Source organism: Phocoena phocoena, chromosome 6 (assembly GCF_963924675.1).
Source record: "Phocoena phocoena chromosome 6, mPhoPho1.1, whole genome shotgun sequence".
Classification (NCBI taxonomy): domain Eukaryota; kingdom Metazoa; phylum Chordata; class Mammalia; order Artiodactyla; family Phocoenidae; genus Phocoena; species Phocoena phocoena.
In genome coordinates, this window is record NC_089224.1 from 98319237 (window position 1) to 98342516 (window position 23280).

At 45.4% G+C, this 23280-nt stretch overlaps 1 protein-coding gene across 3 annotated transcripts in view; it reads right to left on the reverse strand.

The window, feature by feature from the left end:
* Nucleotides 1-23280, reverse strand: part of ASTN2 (astrotactin 2) — a 914376-nt gene that overhangs the window by 471888 nt on the left and 419208 nt on the right. For all 3 annotated transcript variants that reach the window (XM_065878807.1, XM_065878806.1, XM_065878804.1), the window contains one exon: nt 22592-22759. In XM_065878807.1, the coding sequence (XP_065734879.1) occupies nt 22592-22759 (168 nt within the window). The remainder of the gene's footprint in view (nt 1-22591; nt 22760-23280) is intronic.

A 23280-nucleotide genomic window follows, 5' to 3' on the forward strand; every position in this document is an offset into this window, starting at 1 on the left:
CCTGTTGCCTTGGTCTATGGCCTCTTCTAGCGAAGGACACATAAGTATGAAGAAGGGCGTCGCCAGAGGGTCTTGCCTCCTCTGTCTTCCACAGCTCAGAAGAGCTCGTCGCCTGCCTGTGAGAGTATCAGATAAGCGCAAAAACTTCTTTCCAATCCCACCCGGCTGTCTGGCTCCACTCCTCCCACCCTGTTATCCCCTTACGATTCCATTTTCACTTGCTTCCGACTCAGTCGTCACTTATCACCACAGGCCAGGGACACTGGCTGCTGTTCACTTTCCTATTCACTCTTCTTTTCGCTGCTGCTCGAAAAGGCATCACTCTGGGCCTCAGAACAGTGAGTGTGCATGGCATCCTTTCCTGTTCTGACTCCGACTGGGCCCCCTTGCACCTCTGCACTTCTGTGTCGCTGGAGCCCAGCTCAGGGCCAGGCATGCGGTGGGAGAGGCATGGGTTGGGCATAACATGACGGGGGGTGTGCTTTGTGCTAGGAGTGGTGGAAGACGCTTGACATATGTTATTGCATCTCATCTCTCAGGTCATACCCATGACTAGTACCAGGAGGAAGGCACTCTGTCCTCACTGTAAAATAAGGAAACTGAAGCTCAGACTCAACTAGTCACTTGCCCAAGGCTGTAGAGTCAGGTCTTCAAAGCTCCTGCTTTCATACGCTCACAAACATCACAGCAATAAACATAACCACAAGGGCAAGAGCAAGGGGAGTTGCCTTTAATTTGACAATTCTCATGAGCGAGACACATGGGATAGGGAAGAAGAGGCAGCTCCAACCCACCCACATTGAAATTGGCATCCTGCTGATTTCTAAAATTCCACTATAACTAAAGGTTAAGAATTGCTCTCGCAAATAAGCCCTGTCTAAAAGTAAATACTTTATATATGGATTGCATTGAATTAATAGTACCCACATAATGAAGTATTGTTGGGCTGATTTCTAGCTAGCAGGGGTAAGCCTCAAGGGAAGCGTCATACCTTCTGTTAATTGAGCATCTACTATGTACCAACCTTACCCAGGTGATTTTTGACATCCATGACAACACTGGGAGGAAGATGTCACTGGCTCCTTTAAATGATATGAAAGTGAGGCTCGGAGAGAGTCAGTATGCTGCTGAGAATTGTGAACAGAGGAGCAAACATCCAAGTCCAGGACCTTTCTGACTCCTTCCCAAGCCATGTGATGGCTCTCTACGAGGACATGCTTTCAGAGAGTCTGGATAGGCATAGGAGATCAGGGGGTGCTGAAGGGAAATTTGTCCCGTGGTAGACTGAATTATTGGTGTCAAGTCCTCATTTCTCTAGAGTAGCATTATGCATTCACATCCTTGCCACGCCTGATTGTGAGAAGAGCGAGATTTCTTCCCTACCCTGTCTTCAGGCTAGGCTTAGGACTTGCTTTGGCCAGTGGGTTGGTAGCAGACATGATGCGAACTAAAGTTTGAAGTGTGCTGTGGCTGGGCTTGCTCTCTTGCATTCCTTCCTCTTGCCATGAGCAAACCACATTCCAAGCAGTGGCTGGCCCAAGGAGGATGAGGGTTACACAGAACAGAGTGGACACGACCTGAACTTGGTGCCACATGCAGCTGAGTCCCAGGTGGATCAGTCCACCCGGATGTGCAACAAAGGGGAAAACCGCTTAGAGCTGTGCACAGTAAATACCGTGCTTCTTGTTACGCAGCATCAGTGTAACGAAAGCTGCCCGATGCACCTTAAACCTGTTATTTCCCTCTTCCCGAACTGGAAAAATCTCTGACTGGACTCTATTTTTTTTTAACCCTTAGTATCCAAATGGCACCTGAATCCCACTAATTCTACTCTTTTTTGTCACTTGGATCCATTCCTTCCCATCTCTCCTTGTTGCAGGCCCCGAACATTGTCCATGTGCACTACTGAAAAAGTCTTATCACTGGAAACCTGCTTTCAGTGTCTGCCCATCAATCTGAGTGGTGGCCAGTTACCTTTTCAAAGAACAGTTGCACCCATGGCTCATCCTAAAAACTCTCCAGGGACTTTCAGTTGCTTTCACAATACACTTCATATGCCCTAGTCTAACCTTCAAAGTCCTTCATGACTGGCCCAGGCAATCTTCCCCCTTATCAATTACTCTCCCTCCCTGTACCTTTCCTGCTCTAACTGCCCTTGAGTTTCCTGATAAGAACAGGGATGTGTGAGACTCAGCTGCAGACCAGGACCTGCTTCTTGCAGTAGGTCTGCCCTGATCCTAATTCTTGAGAAAAGCAGAGCCTGAAAATTGGAGAGGGATGTATTCAACAGAAGAGAGACCAGGGGTTGAGAGGGAATATGAAATGAAGGGAAAGTTAAGTGGCAACATAATTATTTAGAGAAGGAATGAGATCATCTGGGCAGTTTTGAACGTAAGCAGTGTCATCAGGGAATACAGTGTACAGTGCTGACCCACCTGCAAACTTGGGCAAATCACTCTACTTTGCTAGGCCTCAGTCTTCCCATCTGTAAAATGAGTAGCTAGTACTCAGAGATCCCCAAACATCCTTTCAAACCTTGTTCAGATTCCTTGATTCTACCTCTAACATACTCTGGTCTTGTGTCTTGAAGTCAGCATTTCCCTAGGGATTGGAGGGGGAGGCAGGGTATGTATGGAAGGGTTGGGGGTTTTGAAAATAGAGGCTTGGGAGGCAGAGAAACATGACTGGAGTGAAATAACAAGAGGATATAATTCAGACCTTTATGAAGTGAAGAGGACTTCTTTAGAAGTCAACTCAGCCAAACGTGCTGTGTGACCTGGGCAGGTCCCCTCCCTCCCTGAGACTTGGTTTCTCTACCCGTACAGTGAGGAGGTGGGTCTTGATGACACCTTTAGGAACCTTGTGTGTGTGTCTCTGATGTCCCCTTCTTCCTTACACTGCTGGCGTGAGATGTTTTGGCCTTGTTCTTCCCAAAGCATTTGAGACAAACTTGGATAACTGCATTTCAGTTGCCAGGTCCTCATTGCCTTTCATAATCAGGCCTTTGAGAGCAAGAAGAAAAAAAAAAAAGAGGCCAAAAGGTTGTGGCGGCACAGGCCGGTGACTGGGTCTGATGGAGATCACAGTCCTTAATCAAGGATACATGGGGACTAATTGGCTATTGACTTAGCTCATGTGGGCAGCCCACGTGGGATGGCCTGGGCTCTGAAAGGCCACCGGCCAGGCCACACCAGACCCCGACTTCAAGGTCTCAGCCATGGTGACCCCTCTCAGCCAGCTCCATTCCCTCTCTTCCTAGCCTCCTCCATCCCCGAGTGCAACCCCCCACACAATTATCCACAGATGAGTGTCTGGGGGGAACGCAAGGAGGTAAGAGACTCCCTTAAAATTATGGCTGATTGAAGGTGGAGAGGGGTGAAGAAATCTCACTAACAGCCTGGAACAGATACAGACACAGACATCTCCAATAACCAGGAAGGATCTGGCTCCAGGTAAGCAACGTGCGATTCCTAACAGGGATGCACAGAGCTGTGTCTGCTGGGCAAGGGTCTGCCATCTCCCACCACCGCTCCCCAACATCCACCCCAGAGCCTGCCTCATCCAAGCTTCTCAGATCAGCCTGGAATGGGTTGAGGGGGAAGTCAAGGGTCATAGACCTATGAAAGTGAATGGCATTAACCCGGAATCAAAGCAATCTGAGGCTGAATCCTCGGTCTACTACTTATGGACTGAGTGGCCTTCACACCAGTGAAGATGGAGGGTGATAATAAGAGGGAACTCTGAGATCCCTAACTGCCAGGCAGTGTTGGAATTTCTCTATTTATAGTAATTCATGTGACCCTACAAGCCTATGAGGCAGGTTCTATTTTCGACTCCATCTTACAAATGAGGAGAATTGAGGCCCAGAGGGGTTAAGTGACTTGCTTACCTAGAGGCACAAAGCTAAGAGGATAGGAATCCGGTGGGCCTGGTTCCAGAGACAGTGCTGCTGTGCCCAGGATGCAATACCTCTCTCTCAAGGGGAAGGAGGAGTCTTCCAGACAGAGGAAATGATGGGTGCAAATGTAGGTCAGCACACAAATGGGAAATCACAGGCCCTTTTGTTTCTCTGGATCAGCTGGATCAGGCACTGAGAAATTCCACCCTAATTCCACAGGTGTGGGGAAACAACCTCTGGGAACCCCCATACCCCCTCTCCAAAACAGTCACTCCCAAATGCTGAATCCAAGCATTCTGCAAGGAGAGAGTCAGTTTACAGCAAAGAAGACAGGAACTGGGGTTAGAACAGGCTTCAAACTGCCTTTGTCACCCAGTGGCTCTGTGACTTTGTATTGAATATAATTTCCTGTCTCTGGCCAAGACTCAGTTTCCTCAATCCTACACTGAGGTTAATCAGTGAATAACACCAAGAATGCTCTGTCCCCCGTATGGGCTCCAGAATCGTAACACGCTATCGCCATGATTATTATTAGGGAGTTGGTTGTCTTACTGTCCTTTCCTGACCACAGCTTTTATCTTGAACCCCTTGGTTATAATCTGGGGAAAGGACAAGTTTAGAAGATGTGTATGGATCTCATTAAGCATGTGTTAATCCACCCAACCCCTCTGTGAATCAGGTGTTAGTGTCCTAATTTTACAGATGAGGAAACTAAAGCTACCGGGGTTAAGTGACTGGCCTCCAGATGATACAGTGGGAAAGAAACAAGGTCAGGATTCAAACTCAGTCCTGCATGACTCTGCAGTCAGAGCTCCCCGACACGATGCCAGGTAAGATGGAGGAGTTCCACATGACCCTGTGTCTCACTCAAAATGACCCACCTTGGTGGCTCTCCCTGGCCGCCTATCACACCTGTGCTGGGGGTAGTCATGCCACGGGACCCTGCGGCTCTGTTTCCCCACCATTTAATGGGTGGCCTTGCTCAAGCCCCTTCATCTCTCTGAGCCTCATCCTTCTCTTCCAGAAGACGGGGAACAGACGCCTTTCCTCTCCCATTCATAAGGATGCTGTGAGGATAAAATATAGACTCAGACTCATCCTATTCAGAACACGGGATGATTAATAACACTGTTGTCCGGGCCGCCTGCACAGAACCTGAAACAGCAAAGTGAAATATACAAAATACATTAAGCAGAGGGTAATTAATCATCTTGCAAAAGAGTTCTTCCCTCCACAGAAAAAGAGGCATTGATCTTTTTTTCCCAAGCATCAGCTATCTTTGTGAGTTTAAAGTCAAATTTCATTTACAGAATTAAAGCAAAGAGTCACGATTTTCCAGATGTGCACAGAGTACAGCGGGCCACACGCGTGTGCCCTGCCCATTCTGCCCATGCCATCCAGGCCAGAAATCACGGGGGTCCAGACACCCACCAGCGTGGACCTTGGCCTTCCTCTAGTCGGATATTGGGGGAAATGGAGAGAACCAGGGGAGGGCATGTGACATCTGTGCTCTGCTTCGGAGGGGGTCCCTTCCTCAGAGTGACCCCAGCCTCAGCTACAGGCAGGTGATCAGGGTCAGGCCAGCTTCCCAGGAACTGGGAGGACTGTCATTTCCAGTTCCTTCCATCTGGAATATTGTACCGTTTTACATCAGGTGTACGCTCAGCTGAATCCAGCTCACTTTCGCTCCGCTACCCTCATTCCTGGTTAAAGCTCTCACTTCTCCCTGTCTCTCTTCTGTTCTATGGTTCACTCTTTCCCCCATCTTTGTCTCTCTGTGTTTCCCAGTCTTTGTGTCTTTTTCGCTGCTTCCGTGTCTCTCTTCAGTCTCTGCTTCTCTGTCCTGGCCTTTGCCTCTGTATGCACCTTCATATTCCTCACTGTCTGTCTGTCTGTCCCATTTCCTTTGTATCACTCTGCAGTGAAAATAACTGAGCTTGAGTCAGAGGCCCAAGTTAACCCCCAGACCCACCTTCATTTCCTCTTCCTCAAATAAGAGGTAATAAAGGACAGTTGATCTGCTTCAAGGGTTAATGCAAAGATAAAGGTTATGTAAGATACGGTGTGTAAAGGTGCCTAGAACAAAAAATACAGTCATATCCTGCTCATTCCAGGTCCCCTCCTTTTCTGCCTCTTTCTCTTGATTTCTCTCATTCTCCTCATTCCCTTCCTTCCCTCTTCTCTCTTCCCTTCCCATCCATCCTGCTCTCTTTGCCCACCTCTCACACAAGCCCACACACTGTTGCCTCTGCCCCCCTCACCCCTGTCCCAGGCAGCCCCCACTTTCTGGCAACAACTTAGTTGCAGGACAGCACGGTTCCCACTCCTAAGATGCACATCCTTCTACAAAACATTTTTTATGCCACCTTTACTGGTATAGGATGGAGACTCATCATGAACCATTAAATTTAAGCAACGTGAGTCTAGGCGGCCTGCTCCAGGCTTCACTAGGAGGTCAGGCTCCACTGTCACGTCCATTTGTGGCCATTCGAGAAATTGCAGCAGTCCCTTCACGGTGCACAGGGCGAGGCACCTGACCTTGCTTGGCTTGAGAGGAGCAGCTCGAATTCCTGGATGTCCCGTCCTGATGGACAGTCTTGGTGTGCTCAGCATAAAGTCCACATACCTCCCTCACTCCCTGTGGTCCGATAGACACTTATCTAGTGAAGTTTTTTATATCTTTTTAAAAAAATTAGTTAATTAATTTATTTTTGGCTGTGTTGGGTGTTCGTTGCTGCATGCGGGCTTTCTCTAGTTGCGTCAAGCGGGGGCTACTCTTCTTTGCGGTGCGTGGGCTTCTCTCATTGCGGTGGCTTCTCTTGTTGCACAGCACGGGCTCCAGGCACGCGGGATTCAGTAGCTGTAGCGCATGGGCTCAGTAGTTGTGCCTTGCAGGCTCTAGATCGCAGGCTCAGTAGTTGTGGCACACAGGCTTAGTTGTTCCGCAGCATGTGGGATCTTCCCAGACCAGGGATGGAACCCGTGTCCCCTGCATTGGCAGGAGGATTCTTAACCACTGCGCCACCAGGCAAGTCCCGTGAAGAAGTTTTAATGAAAAGATCACTTAACACTGTAGCCAAAAGGCTGGGGCAGGAACACACACACACACACACCCCTCCTATTCAGAGATCTTTAATCATCTACATTGAAATGAAAGCTGCCTTCAGTCAAGAAAGAGAAGAAAGCTAGTGTGATGCAGTGGGCTAGCTCCCTAAAGATGGCATCGAATAACCAGAGAAGGCCAGTACTATTGCTAAGCGCAGTGTTTTAAACGGTTTCACGGAGACCACTTCTGCTCCAAGATCTGTCATCACGCCTTCCATTCCATCACGATTAAGTCTTTTGTGGGTTAAACACTGTCAACACTGGGGGTTCTTTTTGCCCTTGATTCAATAATTCCCATTTACTGAACATGTATATTTGCCACATAATGTAGCAGGTACTCTATACTGCTATGCTGATTCTAATTGTTACAATAACCTAGCAAAGGTGAATGAATACCTTCTTCTGTGATGAAAAAGAGCAGGAAATTGAGGCTTGGGGAAAATTAAGCAGTTTGCTTAAAACTGTACCAATACTGTAGTTAGAGGCAGAGCCAAGATTTTAACCCAGGTCTGCCTGACTTCAAAGCCGTGACTCTTACAGTTTTGTTCTGACCGCCTCTCCAAACACAAAACTGAGCCTACTATGAGGGCAGCTTGATGACGAGCGAAGAGAGGGTGGTGGCAGGGTCTGGTCCACTTCCCTCCCTGGGAACTGACTCAGTCTCGGGGCTCAGTCATTGTTTGTGGAAGAAAGACATGAATGAAGCGTATGGGGAACTCGCCACGCTCCAGATGCCCAACACTGAAACTCTTCCTTGCATGAATGAGTGGATCTGATCACAAGCATATGCAAGATGAGCCTGGCAAAGCACTGCTGGGAGCCGGTATGACCTGCACACGTTGTAAAAGACTCCTGAAGGCATTGGGTCAAATGGCAGGCAGGCGCCTACATCCCAAGGATGAAATATTTTGACTGCTTAAAATGTTCTCAAGAGGTAGGGAGATCAAGCATTAGCAGGGTAGTCAGGAGACCTCTGCTCGGCCCCTGACTTAACTCTGGCGAGGCACCGACCCGAGGTCAAGGGTGATGACCCACCCTCAGCAGCTGTAGAAGGAGGGGGTGGATTAGATGATTGGCACGGTTCCTCCAGCTCTGCCTCTCTTTGTTCTGGACTCCCGCCTCCAAACTTGCCCCTGCAGCAGTCTTTATAAAGGCTTCTCAGGAGAAGGTTTGGAGAGGCCACTGTCATGAGTTAATACTTTCCCTCCCGCCAAAGGGGCACTCAGGGTTGCGCAAGTTCAAAGTTGCCACCTGAGAATGACACCTTAGGTTCTGCGCTGAGGCTCCCTGCTCACCTCCTCTCATCCCAGCCCTGTGGGGCAGAGTGCCCGAGAAAGCTCTGTCCAGCCCCCTCACTTGCAGCACGTATTTGTTTCACTGTGTTCCTTCTTCTCTTATCCGAGGTGATTGGTGTCTGTCACAGACTGAATGTTTGCGTCTCCCGCAAATTTCTATGTCAGATCCCTAATCCCCAATGTGATGGTATTTGGAAATGGGGCCTTTGGGAAGCAATGAGGGTTAGATGAGGTCATGAGAGTGAGACCCTTGTGATGGGGTTAGTGGTCTCATAGAAGCGGAGGAAAGAGAGATCTTGCTTTCTCTCTGTATGCACACATCAAGGAAAGGCCAGGTAAGGACACAGTGACAAGTCGAGACATTGGCCATCTGCAATCCAGGAAGAGGACCCTCACCAGGAACTAATTCAGTGTACCTCAGTGTTAGGCCTCCCAGTGTCTAGAACTGTGAAAAATAAGTTTCTGTTGCTCAAGCCACCCAGTCTGTGATATTTTGTCATGACAGCCCAAGCAGACCAAGACAGAGTCATCCCCTCCTGGGTCTTTTCTTTAAAGACGGTGTGAAAACTGGTCCTGGAGCTCATACACATGTGGGGGACCTAAAAATTGGGTCCTTCATCTCTGACGTCAAACACTGAAACCAATTCATTAGACTGAAAGCTTCAAAGGGACAGAGATGGCAGCTTCTTTTTCTCACTATCCCCAGTACTGGGCATGATGCCTGGCATATAATTGGCATTCACTAAATGATTGCAGTGAATGAAATACAATATCTAGATTCTGACCACTTCTTTCCACCTCCACTGCTACCACCCTGGCCCAAGCCATCAGCATCTGTGGTCTGGGTTATTCCATCAGTCTTCCAAGTAGCTTCTCTGCTACCACTCTTGTCTCTATCCCTATAGATTTTTTCTCAACAGAGTGGCCAGAGTAATTCTCTTAAAATATGTTAGATAACATCAGTCCTCTACTCAGAATGTTCTGTGGTTCCCCCTTGCATTCAGGTTGAAAGCCATTATTCTTAAAAAGTTCTACAGAGAGGGCTTCCCTGGTGGCGCGGTGGTTGAGAGTCCGCCCGCCGATGCAGGGGACACGGGTTCGTGCCCCGGTCCGGGAGGATCCCACATGCCGCGGAGAGGCTGGGCCCGTGAGCCATGGCCACTGAGCCTGCATGTCCGGAGCCTGTGCTCCGCAACAGGAGAGGCCACAACAGTGAGAGGCCTGCGTACCGCAAAAAAAAAAAAAAAAAAAAGTTCTTCTGAGGTTCTGGCCCTCTGTTCCCTCTCTGACCCCATCTCCTAATATCCTCCTAGTGTCCAGCGAAGCCCAGCCACATTCTCTCCCATGATCTTCCTCAGATGTGTGAGGCAGAGTCCGCTCCCAGAGCCTTTGTACTGGCTATCTCCTCTGCCTGGACTCTGCTCTCGCCCGATATCCACAAAGCGTGTTTCTCCCTCACCTCCCCAACAGTGCCTACCTTGAAGAGGCTACTAAAATGTGCAACCATCCCTCTTTTCCGCATTCACAGCCCCACTTCCTGTAGTTTTGTTTTCAATAACACATCCACTTCTAACATAGGATACACTGTACTGATTACTACCTGTATTCTAATCACCTGTCTGTCCTGCGCCCCTACCAGAGCATGAGCTCCATCATGGCGGCAATTTTTATCTGTTCTTTTCATTCTGTCACTGCCTGACATCCTGCTTAAATTAGATGCTTGATAAATACCGATGAATGTTAAGTGAACAAATCCACGAATGAAAGAATAAATACCAAACCCAGTTCTTTAACTCAGATGCCAAAGCATGAAATCAGTCTACTAGACCAGGGGTTGGCTTTTTTTTTTTTTTCTTTAAAGGGCCAGATGGCAAATATATTAGGTTTCGCAAGCCACAGAGTTATGACTACTGAACTCTGCTGTTGTAGCTACAAATAGTCATAGGCAATATGTTAACTAGTGAATATGGCTGTGTTTCAATAAAACTTTATGAAAAACAGCAGTTGGCTGGTGGGCTGTAGTTTGCTGACCCCCGCACTAGACCAGGCTCTACCCGGCCAAGCAATGTGTCTGGTTTTGCTCACTGTTAAATCTTGGTTCCTAAAACATTACTCAGCACAGCACTGTCACTCATAAATATTTTAAATGAAATAAAATATATATGAAAACATAATTTCACTCTTCACTCTCTGTCACAGCTGTCTAACTGAACTTGCTGCCATCATAGAAATGCTCTTCAATACACAGCCACTTACCATGTGTGGCTATTGAGTACTTGGAACACGGGGACTGTGGCTTAATTCACATTTTAATTTAGCCACATATGGCTATTTACTACTATATTGGACAGTGTAGGTCTATCACAATCACGCTTTTGCTTCATGGTCCAACTCTGGTCTCCCCCCCTACAAGAAGCCTTCCCTGACTGCTCAGGCTCATAGTAAACTGCCTTTTTTTTAAACAGTCCTACAATACTCATTTTATTCAATCCACGTTTTGAGCACAGCTCTAATAATAGCTAACATCTGTTAAGTGTTGTGTACCAGGCATTATGCTAAGTGTTTAATATGCTTTACCTAGTTCAATCCACATAATCATTCTCTGAGGGTTGTTATGTTGGTATCATCTACCACCATTTACCACTGAGAAAAATAGAGGTTAAGAAAGGGTTGGGAACGTGTCCAAAGTTGTGCAGGTCCAAAATGAAGGGGCTGGAATTTGAATCCCAGTGTACTGGAACCCAGAGCTCAAGTTCTTGACCATTACAAGATGTTTATTAAGAGATGAAATGTGTGGTGGTCCCAGTTTCCTGTTCGTACATTCCTTCAAGAAATCAGGAAGCACGAGTGATCCTATTTCTACATCCTCCAGAGCCAGAGTTGGACACAGCATTGGCTTTCAGCGCAGATTTTCAGTACACAGAATTTCAGAGCTGGAGAGCACTTAGAGAAATCTAATGTAAGCTCCTCTTATATTAAATAGAGAAACTGAGGCCCAGAGACAGAGTGCCATGTCAAAAGTTACATCTTGAGTAAAAACTGCAGATCTAGGAGAAGCCCATGGAATTCATCTCCAAATCCAGTGTTTCTTCTTTCATCCACTCATTGCATTATTCATCATTAAACATCAGTACAATGGGATAAAGCAGGGAATAATATAGACAAAATCCTTGTCTTTTTATGGCGTACAGTCTCTTAGATAACAAGGAATTGAACACAGAACCACACAAATAAATGTATATTAATTATACATTGTAGCGTAGGCTAGCGGGTAAGAGGATAAACTCTGAAGCCAGACTTCTGAAATTCCAGTCTAAACTCTACCATTTCTTAGACGTGTGACTTTGGGAAAATCCATTCACTTACATAATTTAGATTCCTCACATGTAAAATGGTGATAGTAATAGGGCATTCCACTAATTCTAAGACACACAACTTTCTACATTTCAATATCCCTGAAAATGAGGACTTATGTGGTAATTATTAGCAACTTATGGTTATTAGTGGCAGCATTTTTTCCTTAACAGTGTGTAAGATATTGGTACATACATCTGTTTGTGTGTTGGTTTAGTTAAAATATGACTCTATCTACCTCACAGGGTTATTGAGAGGATTAAATGAGATAATACATGTGACTTGCTTAGAAGAGGGCTGACACAGAGTTTGTGCTACATAATGTGCATTATTATTATTACTATCATTGTATTTACTATAAAGAAAAAAGTAGAGTGCACAAATGGAGCTTAAAACATGGAGGACGGGGCTTCCCTGGTGGCGCAGTGGTTGGGAGTCCGCCTGCCGATGCAGGGGACGCGGGTTCGTACCCCGGTCCAGGAAGATCCCACATGCCGTGGAGCGGCTGGGCCTGTGAGCCATGGCCGCTGAGCCTGTGCGTCCGGAGCCCTGTGCTCCGCAACGGGAAGGCCACAGCAGTGAGAGGCCCGCGTACCGCAAAAAAAAAAAAAAAAAAAAAAAAAAAAAAAAAAAAAAAACATGGAGGAATAACTGAGTCTAGAAGGTCAGCAAAAACGTCCTTGAGGAAGTGACATTTAAACTGAAACAAGAAGGACAAGGATGCACGAAGAAAGTGGCTTATACGAAGTGGGGGTGGGTAGAGGGCAGACTGCAGCCTGCAGAGTGAACACACCTGCAAAGACCTATCACACTGGCTACTGGAAATGCCTCACCCTTGACAAGTGTGGACACTTCACAACATGGCTTTTGTATCCTCCCATCTCCAATCTATACTTTTGCCCATACTTTTTTTTATTTATAATCCATTGGTCATAAGATATTACAAATATATTTAGAAGCTTCCTGAATTTTTTTTTTTTTAAATAGTAGGACACAGAACATTTTTGCGGGGGGCAAATATATTTTTGTAATACATTTGTTGGCTAAAATTAAACACAGACTCTAATTTAAATGACCGTAGATTATTTTCTGGATGATAAAATCTAGTTTTAGAAGCTGAGAGCCCTCTTCCTCATTGGTACAATTCTCCTGGAGATAATTACCAGAGACGCATCTCGGGTTATCTTCCTCCAGGCAACTTTACAATATGAGGTTCTCACAACCTCTTTCTTTCAAGTTCAGAAGTAAAGGCTGCCTTGAACTTCCAGTGGGACTGGCATGTTCCCAATAAGAAAATGTTTTCAAAGTCTCTTTTGCAGCCCATTCTAACCTTCCTGTCCTTCCCAGCGCTTGAGCAGGCAGTCCTGTGGCTTGCTGTCATGGGCTCTCTGAAATTTTATGACCTCATCTTTGACACAGATTGTTTTCTTCCAAGGACCTCAACCCTCTTCCACAACATAACATTTTACAACACATTTAAACCAGATAAAGCCAGACTCCCAAACAGAGATAAAAAATGGTTTCCCTACAACTCATAAGTGCTGTCCCAGTTTCACCTCTCTGGTTCTGCATGTTTCCCTCACCCCCAACCCAAACGGGTCCTTTTATTTTTTTTCCAGGTCAACTTATTCTGCAAATTCTTTGTCCAAAGGATTTATGCCTGCCTCTGAAAATTCTCAGCCAACACCTACCATAGGGCGACTGCCAGAATGTCTCTCTCTTCTCCGGGCTAAGCAGACCCTCCCACACACTCACTCTCAATACAGTAGGCTCCTCACTAAGTCTGGGTCCAAATCCCAGCTGAGACACTTAGTAAGTATATGACCCTGAGAATGTCAATCAGTTACTTTAAGACACAGCTTCTAGTATGGAAAACGGAAGCAATAATAACCACCTAGATGTGCTGTCATGAAGACCAAGAGAGTTACTAAATCAGTCTCAGAATGATACCTGGTACACAACAAGCACATAATAAACAGTAGGTGCTGTTCCTGTATTCATGTACCTCTCGATATCTCACCCAAATTCTACCATCCTTCTCTTAACTATAACCTATATTTGGTCACTGTCTCATCTGCTATAAATAAATAATGAATGCATCAAATGGATCAGTCTGATGTGATAAATGTGCTTTTATGATTAACATTCATTTCACGGAATTTAAGCAGAAAAATCTTGGTCTGTTGTTGTGTGAACGTCTTTTGTTGGAAATGGTGTTGGATAGTTTGTTTACATTATCTTGTATGTCTGAAAAATAAGGCATTGGGTTCATTAATTTACAGTCAGTTTAGATGAGTTTTGTTTAATACATCTCCCAGTAAAGTTCGGGACCAAGGAATGGTGAGGTGGAGAGCATTATGGATTCTGAGGATCGGTGGCTCACTTTATGAAGGACTGATTTCCCCAGTTGAGGTCCACCGGGGTAACAGCATAGTTGGATATGGACTGATCCTAACCAGAGCTTACTCTGAGTTCAAGAAAGACTAGTGATAGTGAGCTCAAGGGAGAAGGTGACTTTCAGCAGAGAATTAATTGTCCCAGATAAAAAATCTTCAGCAAAAACACACTTAGCCAAAATGTCACTGTCAGCACCCTTAGGGCTACTCCTGGTCTTGACACCAGAACCCTACACCCAACCCACTAACCAACTCTTGACCTTTCAGCAACTGAAACTTGCTTCTCATGCATTCATTCATTCACTCATTCATTCACTCACTCATTTATTCATTCAAGAAAAGATGTATTGATGCAGGAACTGTTTCAGTACCTGATACGCAGCAATAAACAAGATGAGCAAAGGTCAACTCTTTATAAAACTTATGTTCTCACATACAAATTTCTCCTCTCTGGTCTGCCAGAATGTTGGCTCTCTTTGGATAGATCTCAACTTATTTAAGTGCACATCTCACTAAGCACCACCCAACGTAAACCCTGTGTTATCTACTACATTACCCAGAAACCCCCCATGCTACAATCCCCTTCAAGGCAGAGACATTCTTATTCTCTGTGAATTCTTGGTCATTGCAACTTCATGAAGTCCTTGTGTCCCTTTAAACGTTAATAATACAGGGATCAGCAAATAACAGAAACAAGCTATAAACAACTGGAAACATTTAGTACATTATGAGACATACATAGGACATAACTACACACATTGTATTCTCATTTCATATCCAATTGCAAATGAACAGTGGCTGCTGAAGACATGAAAATTAACTGCATACGATGGCAAACAGGACTGACGTCTGTATCAATTTGAAAAGAAAATTCAATCTGCTTTGAATGCCATTTACAAATTGTTTCAATCATACTTATGTTCTAAGTTATTAGTGCTTAAAAGGTCATAGAAACATGAATTTTAAGCTGGAAGATATCTTAGGAATTATTCAGGGTTGTAATTTGTATCTTGCCACTGACTGACTGAGTGACACCAGGCAACTTGCTTAGCCTCCGTGACCCTCAATACATCAGACTAGATGATCGCTAGGGACCTTTCTAGCATTAAAATTATGTTTCCACTGATCTCCTTGTTGAAAAGAAGGAATATGAAGTTCACAATACGTGACATACCCAAGGTCAAATGATAAATCTGTGGCAAAGGTGGCACTAGGATGAGAGCCTATGACTTTTTTCATTGCGCACATTTAGAAGTCACACAAGGACTAAATGAAAAGCCAGCAGATGGAAACATCCAGGTTACCGCAAGTTTCTTCATGAGGTGGTCAGGTCTTAGAGGCCAGAGGCTGTATCTTACTTTCTTCTCACAGAATCTAACACAGCTGTGCATTGCTGAACTAAAGGTATTTCATAAAATAGTTATTAAATTAATTGAAATATTCATTAAATTAATGAAGTGAAGACACTATGGACTAAATAACTGATTATAAAATATAGCAGTAGACACTACGTTTTGAGTGCCCACCATAAATTAGGTACCGTGCCAAGTGCATTTTAAATGTGATTTTTCATCTTCTTCTCACAACAACTGTGCAAAATGGGGATTATTTGCCTCTTTTTGTAAATGTAAAAATGAGGCTTGGATATGAGAAATGACCTGCCAAAGTCGGTAAACGGAACGGCAAGCATTTGAACCCAGTTCTGTAGGATTCCAAAGGATATTCCAATTCTACTGTGGTTCACTAAAGGCTTGAATGAATAAACGGATAGGTGAAAGAATTAGTGACTAAATGAGTCACTAATTCTGCAGTCACTAATTCTGCAGCTACCTGCCTCGTGTGGTTGGGGCCATACTGTCAATGATTTTGTACACAGAATTTAACACCCATTTGCAGAAATTTAATAAAGCTGTTTCACTAAGAGTCACCCATGACGACATTTTTAAAATTACTTTTACCGAGGTAACTGGTTTGTAACACTATACATTTCATGTGTACATTGTATTTCTATTTCTGTACACGCTACAACATGCTCACCACCAAAAATTTAGTTCCCACCCATCACCATAGAGTTGATCCCCTTTACCCATGTCACTCTCCCCATTCTTAAGGTCAAGGCCTGATCATGTGGACTGTGTGGTGCTGCATTTGATCGGACCAGAGCACGTAGTCCTTGAATGTTCACTTCCTGTCTACAGAGAGCTGCAGAGTAACGGTAGTTTATTCTGGAAGGGAGCATAATGCCGCCCTCCGGCAACATTTTCAACCCTTCTCTGAGCCATCACTGAGACTCTTCTTTGCCTTGGTCCTTGATTAGTTTGTTCTCATCCCATCCACTGTTATGATGGCAAATGTTTTAATGATTGGCTTTCCAAAGAAAATAAGCCATGATTTGTAACATTTACCAATTTTGTTGGGTATAAATATTCTCATCATAGCCAATTTCCAAGCTACCTGCATGACAGAACTGAACAAAGAGCTGGGATGAGATGGTAACAATCGACTCTCATGAGTTCACAGAAAATAATGAAAGGAGGAAGAAAGGGAGGGAGGGAGGGAGGGAGGGAGAGAGGGAGAGAGAAAGGAAGGAAATTTCCCTTCCTAGGCTCCTTGAAAAAATCGAATTCACCAACTTTCAGTTTCTTCCTCTATATCTGCCTATATATAAACTCAGATTTTAACTCCATACAAGCCAGCTCCAGCACACTCTGGAATCAATTCCATAATCGGCCCCGCAGGTGGTACTAATTATTGAAACCCCTGGACAAACACACCTGAGCTGGGCTATGGCACAGAGGCAGGAAAACTTGACCAGGCTCCTTCACACATCACGGCAATTATATATTCTTCAGCAACACTATCTCCCCAATTTCCTTCTCCTTTCTGTTCAGCTGGGAAGAATGATCCTTCTTGCTGACACATCCAATAAAGCACTAAGGCATGATGGTCCGTACTTGGACTCCATGACTTGATTCAGCCCTATAGATCCCCCCAACAGAAGGAAGGGCTCCTGTAAGGAAAGCTAAGCCACTTTTGTCAGATCTAAGATCTGAATATGTACAGGGCTTGGGGGTTTATTTTTTCCATGACCTCACCAAATTCTAATTCTTGGTGGAAGGTTGAGGAGAGAACACCCAGCTATTCCCTTGGGCAGTTAGATGTTGCCTAAAACAACTGGATAGATAGAAGGCAAGTTTCCCTTTTTCAGTGGCCGATGCAGCCTTACTGAAATCCCTGGTGGTTCTCAGAATCTTCAGACCCTCATCTTTCTGTGAGCTCTCTTCACCCCACCTTTCCAACCTTATCTCCTTCCACTCCCCTGGTTCTCCTCCTCTACCTCACATGCAGCACATTCTCCAGAGGCCAGCCCAGCTACGCCGCTCTCTGGTTCTGGGGATCACTCTCGACTTACTTCCTCTCTTTCTCCATCATCAAGATTCCTCTGCTTAAACACCTTTTCTTCATACTCCCTACTGATTCTACAAGGCTCAGCTAAAAGGTCCTATTTTCCATGATGGATCTCCTGAAATTCCCATCTAGAATACATTTCTCCCTTTTCTCCAGGCATGGGGTACTCTATAAATGCCTGTTCCTGGGCTTCCCTGGTGGCGCAGTGGTTGAGAGTCCGCCTGCCGATGCAGGGGACACGGGTTCGTGCCCCGGTCTGGGAAGATCCCACATGCCGCGGAGCGGCTGGGCCCGTGAGCCATGGCCGCTGAGCCTGCGCGTCCGGAGCCTGTCCTCCGCAACGGGAGAGGCCACAACAGTGAGAGGCCCGCGTAACGCATAAAAAAAAAAATGCCTGTTCCTGATTTATTCTACATTGTGTCTTTTATAATAGCTGTAGAGGAGCGTATTATTTTTACCCCTGCAAAAATGTGAAATCCATGAAGGCAGGAACATTGTCCAGTTTGTCTGTGATTTTTCATAGCACTTGACACACAAGACTTAATGCATTTGTGGAATTAAGAAAATATTGCTTGAACGGATTTAACAAACTGAAATAAATTTTACATAGTGGGTTTGAGTCAAGCTCCATGAAAATATATTCAGGGAACTTATGTTTCTATTTCCACTCCTTATCTGTAGATCACCCCATCCATTTCTGTCTTGTGATTTGTAAGAGCAAGGTGCTCTGATGAAGGATACATAAGATACAGCAGTAAGCTTGAAGGAGCTTACATCTTAGCGTTGCAGTTTCCAAATAATAACTCACGTTTTAATCAAATTTCTAGTCAACAGAAAACTCTGGTGATACTGTAGAAGTCATCCATTCTACAGAGAGGAAATGAGAGGTAATTAAGTAAATAGAATTTTGGAAAGTAGATAATTAAAGGATAGAAGAAATTTCAGGTAGAGGGAAGAGCCTGAACTCTAGTCAGAAGGTAAAACTCTGCATAGGGTGTTTGGGGGGTGGGAGGATTGTGAATGTGAGCAGAGAGGAGAATGCAAAGGGAAATGTTCTTGGGAATGTATGTAGCTGAATGGGAGGGTGAGACTCTCTAGCTGGTGTGGCTACTGGACAGCTCTTGGCGACCCAATTTCTCCAGTGCTGGAAAATATTTAATCTGAGTTTATATGTAAGTGGGTATGGAGGAAGAAGCCGAAAATTGGTGAATACAAATTTTTCAAGGAGCATGGGAAGGGAAATTTCCTTCCTTCCTCCCTCCTTCCCCCTTTCATTTTTTTTTTTTTGTGAATGAATTATATGTCAGTATAATGATAAGTTTTAAAGATACACAGATGAGCAAAACACATGCTTTGAATCCCCCTCTCCAGGCCCTAGCAAAGCTTACAGTCTGGTGGTAGATCCAGATGAGGAAAGAACAATGACCGCCCAGGGGCAAGGACTATAACACAGGGAGGCACGGAGGCTATGAGAGCAGAGAGGAGGACCCCTGAATTTGGTCAGGGCTGGGGGTGGCGAGTCATGAATGCCTCTGAGAGGAAGGATGTTTGGGCTTCATGAAATGGAAATAAAAAGAGCCCCTGGGGCTTCCCTGGTGGCGCGGTGGTTGAGAGTCCGCCTGCTGATGCAGGGGACGCGGGTTCGTGCCCCTGTCCGGGAGGATCCCACATGCCGCGGAGCGGCTGGGCCCGTGAGCCATGGCCGCTGAGCCTGCGCGTCCGGAGCCTGCGCTCCGCAGCAGGAGAGGCCACAACAGTGAGAGGCCCGTGTATCGCAAAACAAACAAACAAACAAAAAACAAAACAACAACAACAAAAAGAGCCCCTGGTCTCCAAGTAAAAGGAGGAAAAAGACATTTCAAGGGGGAAGAAAACAGCCCATGAAAGGGACGCAGGCATGAAAAGGCATGGTGCCTTCAGGGAAGTGCGGGTATCAGTGGACCTAGAGCCCACGGTATGTGACAAATAGAGGCAGAAGATAAAGTGATAAAAGTAAGCATGATTTTGTCAAGATAAATAATGAATTAACAAATATGGTGACTGGGCCTCTCGCTGTTTGTTTAGAACATGAGAGGACTATCTGGGAAGAAGAGTTTAGAGCCTCGCTGCACCAAGGGTAGTACCTGGGTCAGAAGTACCAGCAAGAGCTGACAGCCGTTTAGGGAAGTAGAATCTCAGGCCTCACTGCAGACCTACTGAGGGCTTGAGAAGCATTGGTCAGGAGCACAGCATCCTAGGTTTGAATCCTGGCTCTGCCACCTGTGTGTGTGTGACTTTGTTCCTTTTATCTTTCTTCTCTGGGTATCAGTATCATCAGTGATAAAGTTGAGAAGGTCAACCCAGTGGATTCTAGCAACATCTTCAACTCTAAGGGGCTGAGTGCGTGCGTATGCGTGCGTGTGTGTGTGTGTGTGTGTGTGTGTGTGTGTGTGTGTGTTGGGGGTAAGGGGATACTGCTTAGGGTGTCAGTGCCTTAAAGTCTAAATGTTTTAATTAAGAGAAAGAAGATTCAGCTGTCCGGTCCAATGGTACACTAGAGTTGCATCACATTTTCTGAATAGCTTCCCCAGTAGGCCTATGTAAAGGCTGGAAAAATGTGTCTGAATATAGGCTCCCAACTAAAGGATAAGGAGGGAATGATGGTTAGAAAGCCTAGTCCCTGCCTGATTCTGCAGAGACAAAGGGGTTAGCCTGGAGAATCCGTCTCCTTACTCCCGAATTGCTTGCCCCATGGAGAAGCGGAAGAGAATTTGGGTAGAGAAAGCAAACTCTTGGCCTGGGCCACTGAGTCTCCTCAGCTCTACAGAGCCTTCCTCACGGCATCAGTACAGTGAGATTTTCAGGCAAGATGGCCAGAATCTTGTCAATGGAGAGGCAGGTGAAATTGCAGAGAAAAATATACCAGTATGAGTCGTGGGGAAGAGCACAGGACGGGGAGAAGGGGAACTGGGGTTCTAATGCCAGCTTCATTTCTAACTTGCTTTGTGATCCTGGTAAGCTGTTCTCCTCTCTAACTCCTATTTCCCTGTTTGTGGACATTAGTAACTATTGGGCAGCAACTATGAGTAAGATGCTGTCCATTTACTAAGCAATAACTGTAGATAAGATGGTGTCTTTTGGGTTAATAGTATCCCTATGTTGTTGACTCACAAATTTCTATCTCCAGCTAAGACCTCTTCTTTGAAGAAGACTTTTGGATTCAAATGCCTATTTTTCATCGCTACCTGATGTTTAGGAGTCATCTTGAACTAATACCCAAAATGGCAGTCTCCATCCCCTTCACCTCAGCCCTGACCCGCCTACAGCAGCTTCTGACTCAACAAATGATAAGTCCGTCATGTCACTGTTCAGACTGAACGATTTGGAATCATCTTTGACTCCCCTTTATTTCTCATCTTCCATATCCAATAACAAGTCCTGTGAAGTCTACACTCTAAATATATCCAGAATTTGATCATTTATCACCATCTTCTCCCCTAATCCCTGTGTTCCCAGCCACTACCAACTCCTGTCTACATCGGAAAAACAGTGCCCTTGAACGCCCTCTAAGCTGATTTGTCACACAGCAGTCAGAGTGGTCCTGATAAAATGTAGGTCAGATCATGTTGCTCCTTTGCTCAGAATCCTCCAATGACTTCTCATCTCACTCAGAGTAACATCCAAAGTCCTTCTCCTATATAAGGCCCTGTAACCTCCCCCGCCACCACCCCCTTCCCAAGCTTCTTTTCAGGTTTGCATCCTAACTTCTCTCTCCCTCCCCTCCAACCATACTGGTCTTCCTGCTAGTGCTGAATCAATGGGATCTTCCTGTGCTCCTGCTGCAGAGGCCGTCCCTTGCTATTCCCTCTGCCTAGAATGCTTTCCCCCCAGACGTTAGCATGGCTTCCACCGTCTCCATCTTAAAGTGCCGGCTCAAATGTTACCACCTTGGAGAAGCCTTCCCTGACCACTCTTTCTGTAATAACAACTCCACCCCTACTCCCAGCTCAGCATCTCTTATGCTTCGTGCTCTTCCCCCCGGCATTTATCATCCCCTGACACAATATATCCACATTTACCTGTTTGTCTATTGCAGCACTGTCCCACAGAAATTTCTGCAATGATGGTAATGCCCCGAGTCCTCCAAGAGGTAGCCACTGGACACATTAGCTATGGAGCACTTGAAATGTGGCTAACGTGGCTGAGGAAATGTTTACTTTTATTTAATTTTAATTAACTTAAATTTAAACAGCCACAGGTGGCTAGTGGCTATCTTCTCAGGCAGTGCAAATATAATGTCTCTGTAGAATATGAACTTAATTAGGACAGAGATTTTGCCTTTTTTGTTCACTGCTGTGTCACCAATGCCTAGAAAAGTGCCCGGCTACTCAATAAATATCTGCCAAATGAATGAATAAATGAGTATGCTAGGAGATTTCCATACATTATCTCACTTAATCCTAACAACAGGCTTGTGAGTTAGATGCTACTTTCCTTCTCTAGTACTCAGAGAGAGAAAGTATCTTGCTAAGGAATGCCCAGCTAGTTTGTACCCTACAGCCAACATCTCCCCATTTAAGGTGAAAAAGTTCTGGGGATCTAATGTACAGAATGGTGAACAGTTAACCATATGGTATTACATGTGGAAAACTCCTAAGAGAGTAGATCTTAAATGCTATCACCACATACACAAAAAAAGTAAGGTGATGGAAGTGTTAATGAACCTTATTGCTGTAATCATTTATATGTGTATTAAATCATCACATTGTACACCTTAAACTTATACAATGTTATATGTCAATTATATTTCAATAAAGATGAAAAAAAAATGATAAAGAATACCCAGCTAGTAGAAGGTATTGATAGATAGGATCTAAGCTCAGGGATGTCTGGTGACATTCAGACACTGGTTTGCTGAAATTGGACTAGATGTTCTCTGGGGTCCTTTCTGAGATGCTGTGGTTTTATAAGAATTTGCTTTGTTGTTCGGCAATGGCAGCACATAGTTTAACCACCAGTGGGATTGATGGACCTTTACATAAAGCCCCTTGTCAATCACTCAGAAGCCATGATTCTTCAGGCAGAAGGAGTGCAGACCCTCTTCCAGCCGACACCCTCCCTCCCTCCCTCCAACCCCAGCCCTGCTCATGGCTCACCGGTTTCTGGGTCGCAGAGCTGCTCACAGGCATCCGTGGTCCTCTGTCCGCAGAGGTCCCTCACCCATGGGGAGGTGGCATTGATCTGGTAATACAGGGACAGCTTGGCCGGGTTTAACCAGTCGGAGATGTCCAGGTAGCTCCCTTCACTCACCACAAAGCTGCTCCCTGTGGGGAAACAGAGAGAGAGCTACTTTCTCCACGATTTTAGGGTACAGGTGTCTTGCCACTGATGCTGCAGGGCAGGAACAGAGACAGGTGCATACAAGCCATCCGCCCCGCGACCCCAGGTCCTCTGTTCTCGCTTAGCTACACACATTCACAGAGCACTTACAATGAGCCAGTCATGGCGTCAGCAGCCAATGGAGACAGACAAGTCAGACATGAGAGGCAGTTCAGCCTAGTGCTTAAGGGTCAGGCCCTTAGGACTGAGAGAGACTTGGGTTCAAATCCTGGATCCACCTTTACCAGCCGTGGACTTTAGACAAGTCACTCAATGCCTCTGGGCCTTGGCTACATCATCTGTAAATAGGAATAGTAATGGAACCCACCTCATTGTTGTGAAAATGAAATAAATCAATGTAGATAAAGTGCTTAGCCAGTGCCTCATTTGTCCTAGTAAAGAATGATTAAACATTCAAATTTAAAATATAAAAAAAGCTTTTGTTTCTGTCACCCAGGCATCCCCC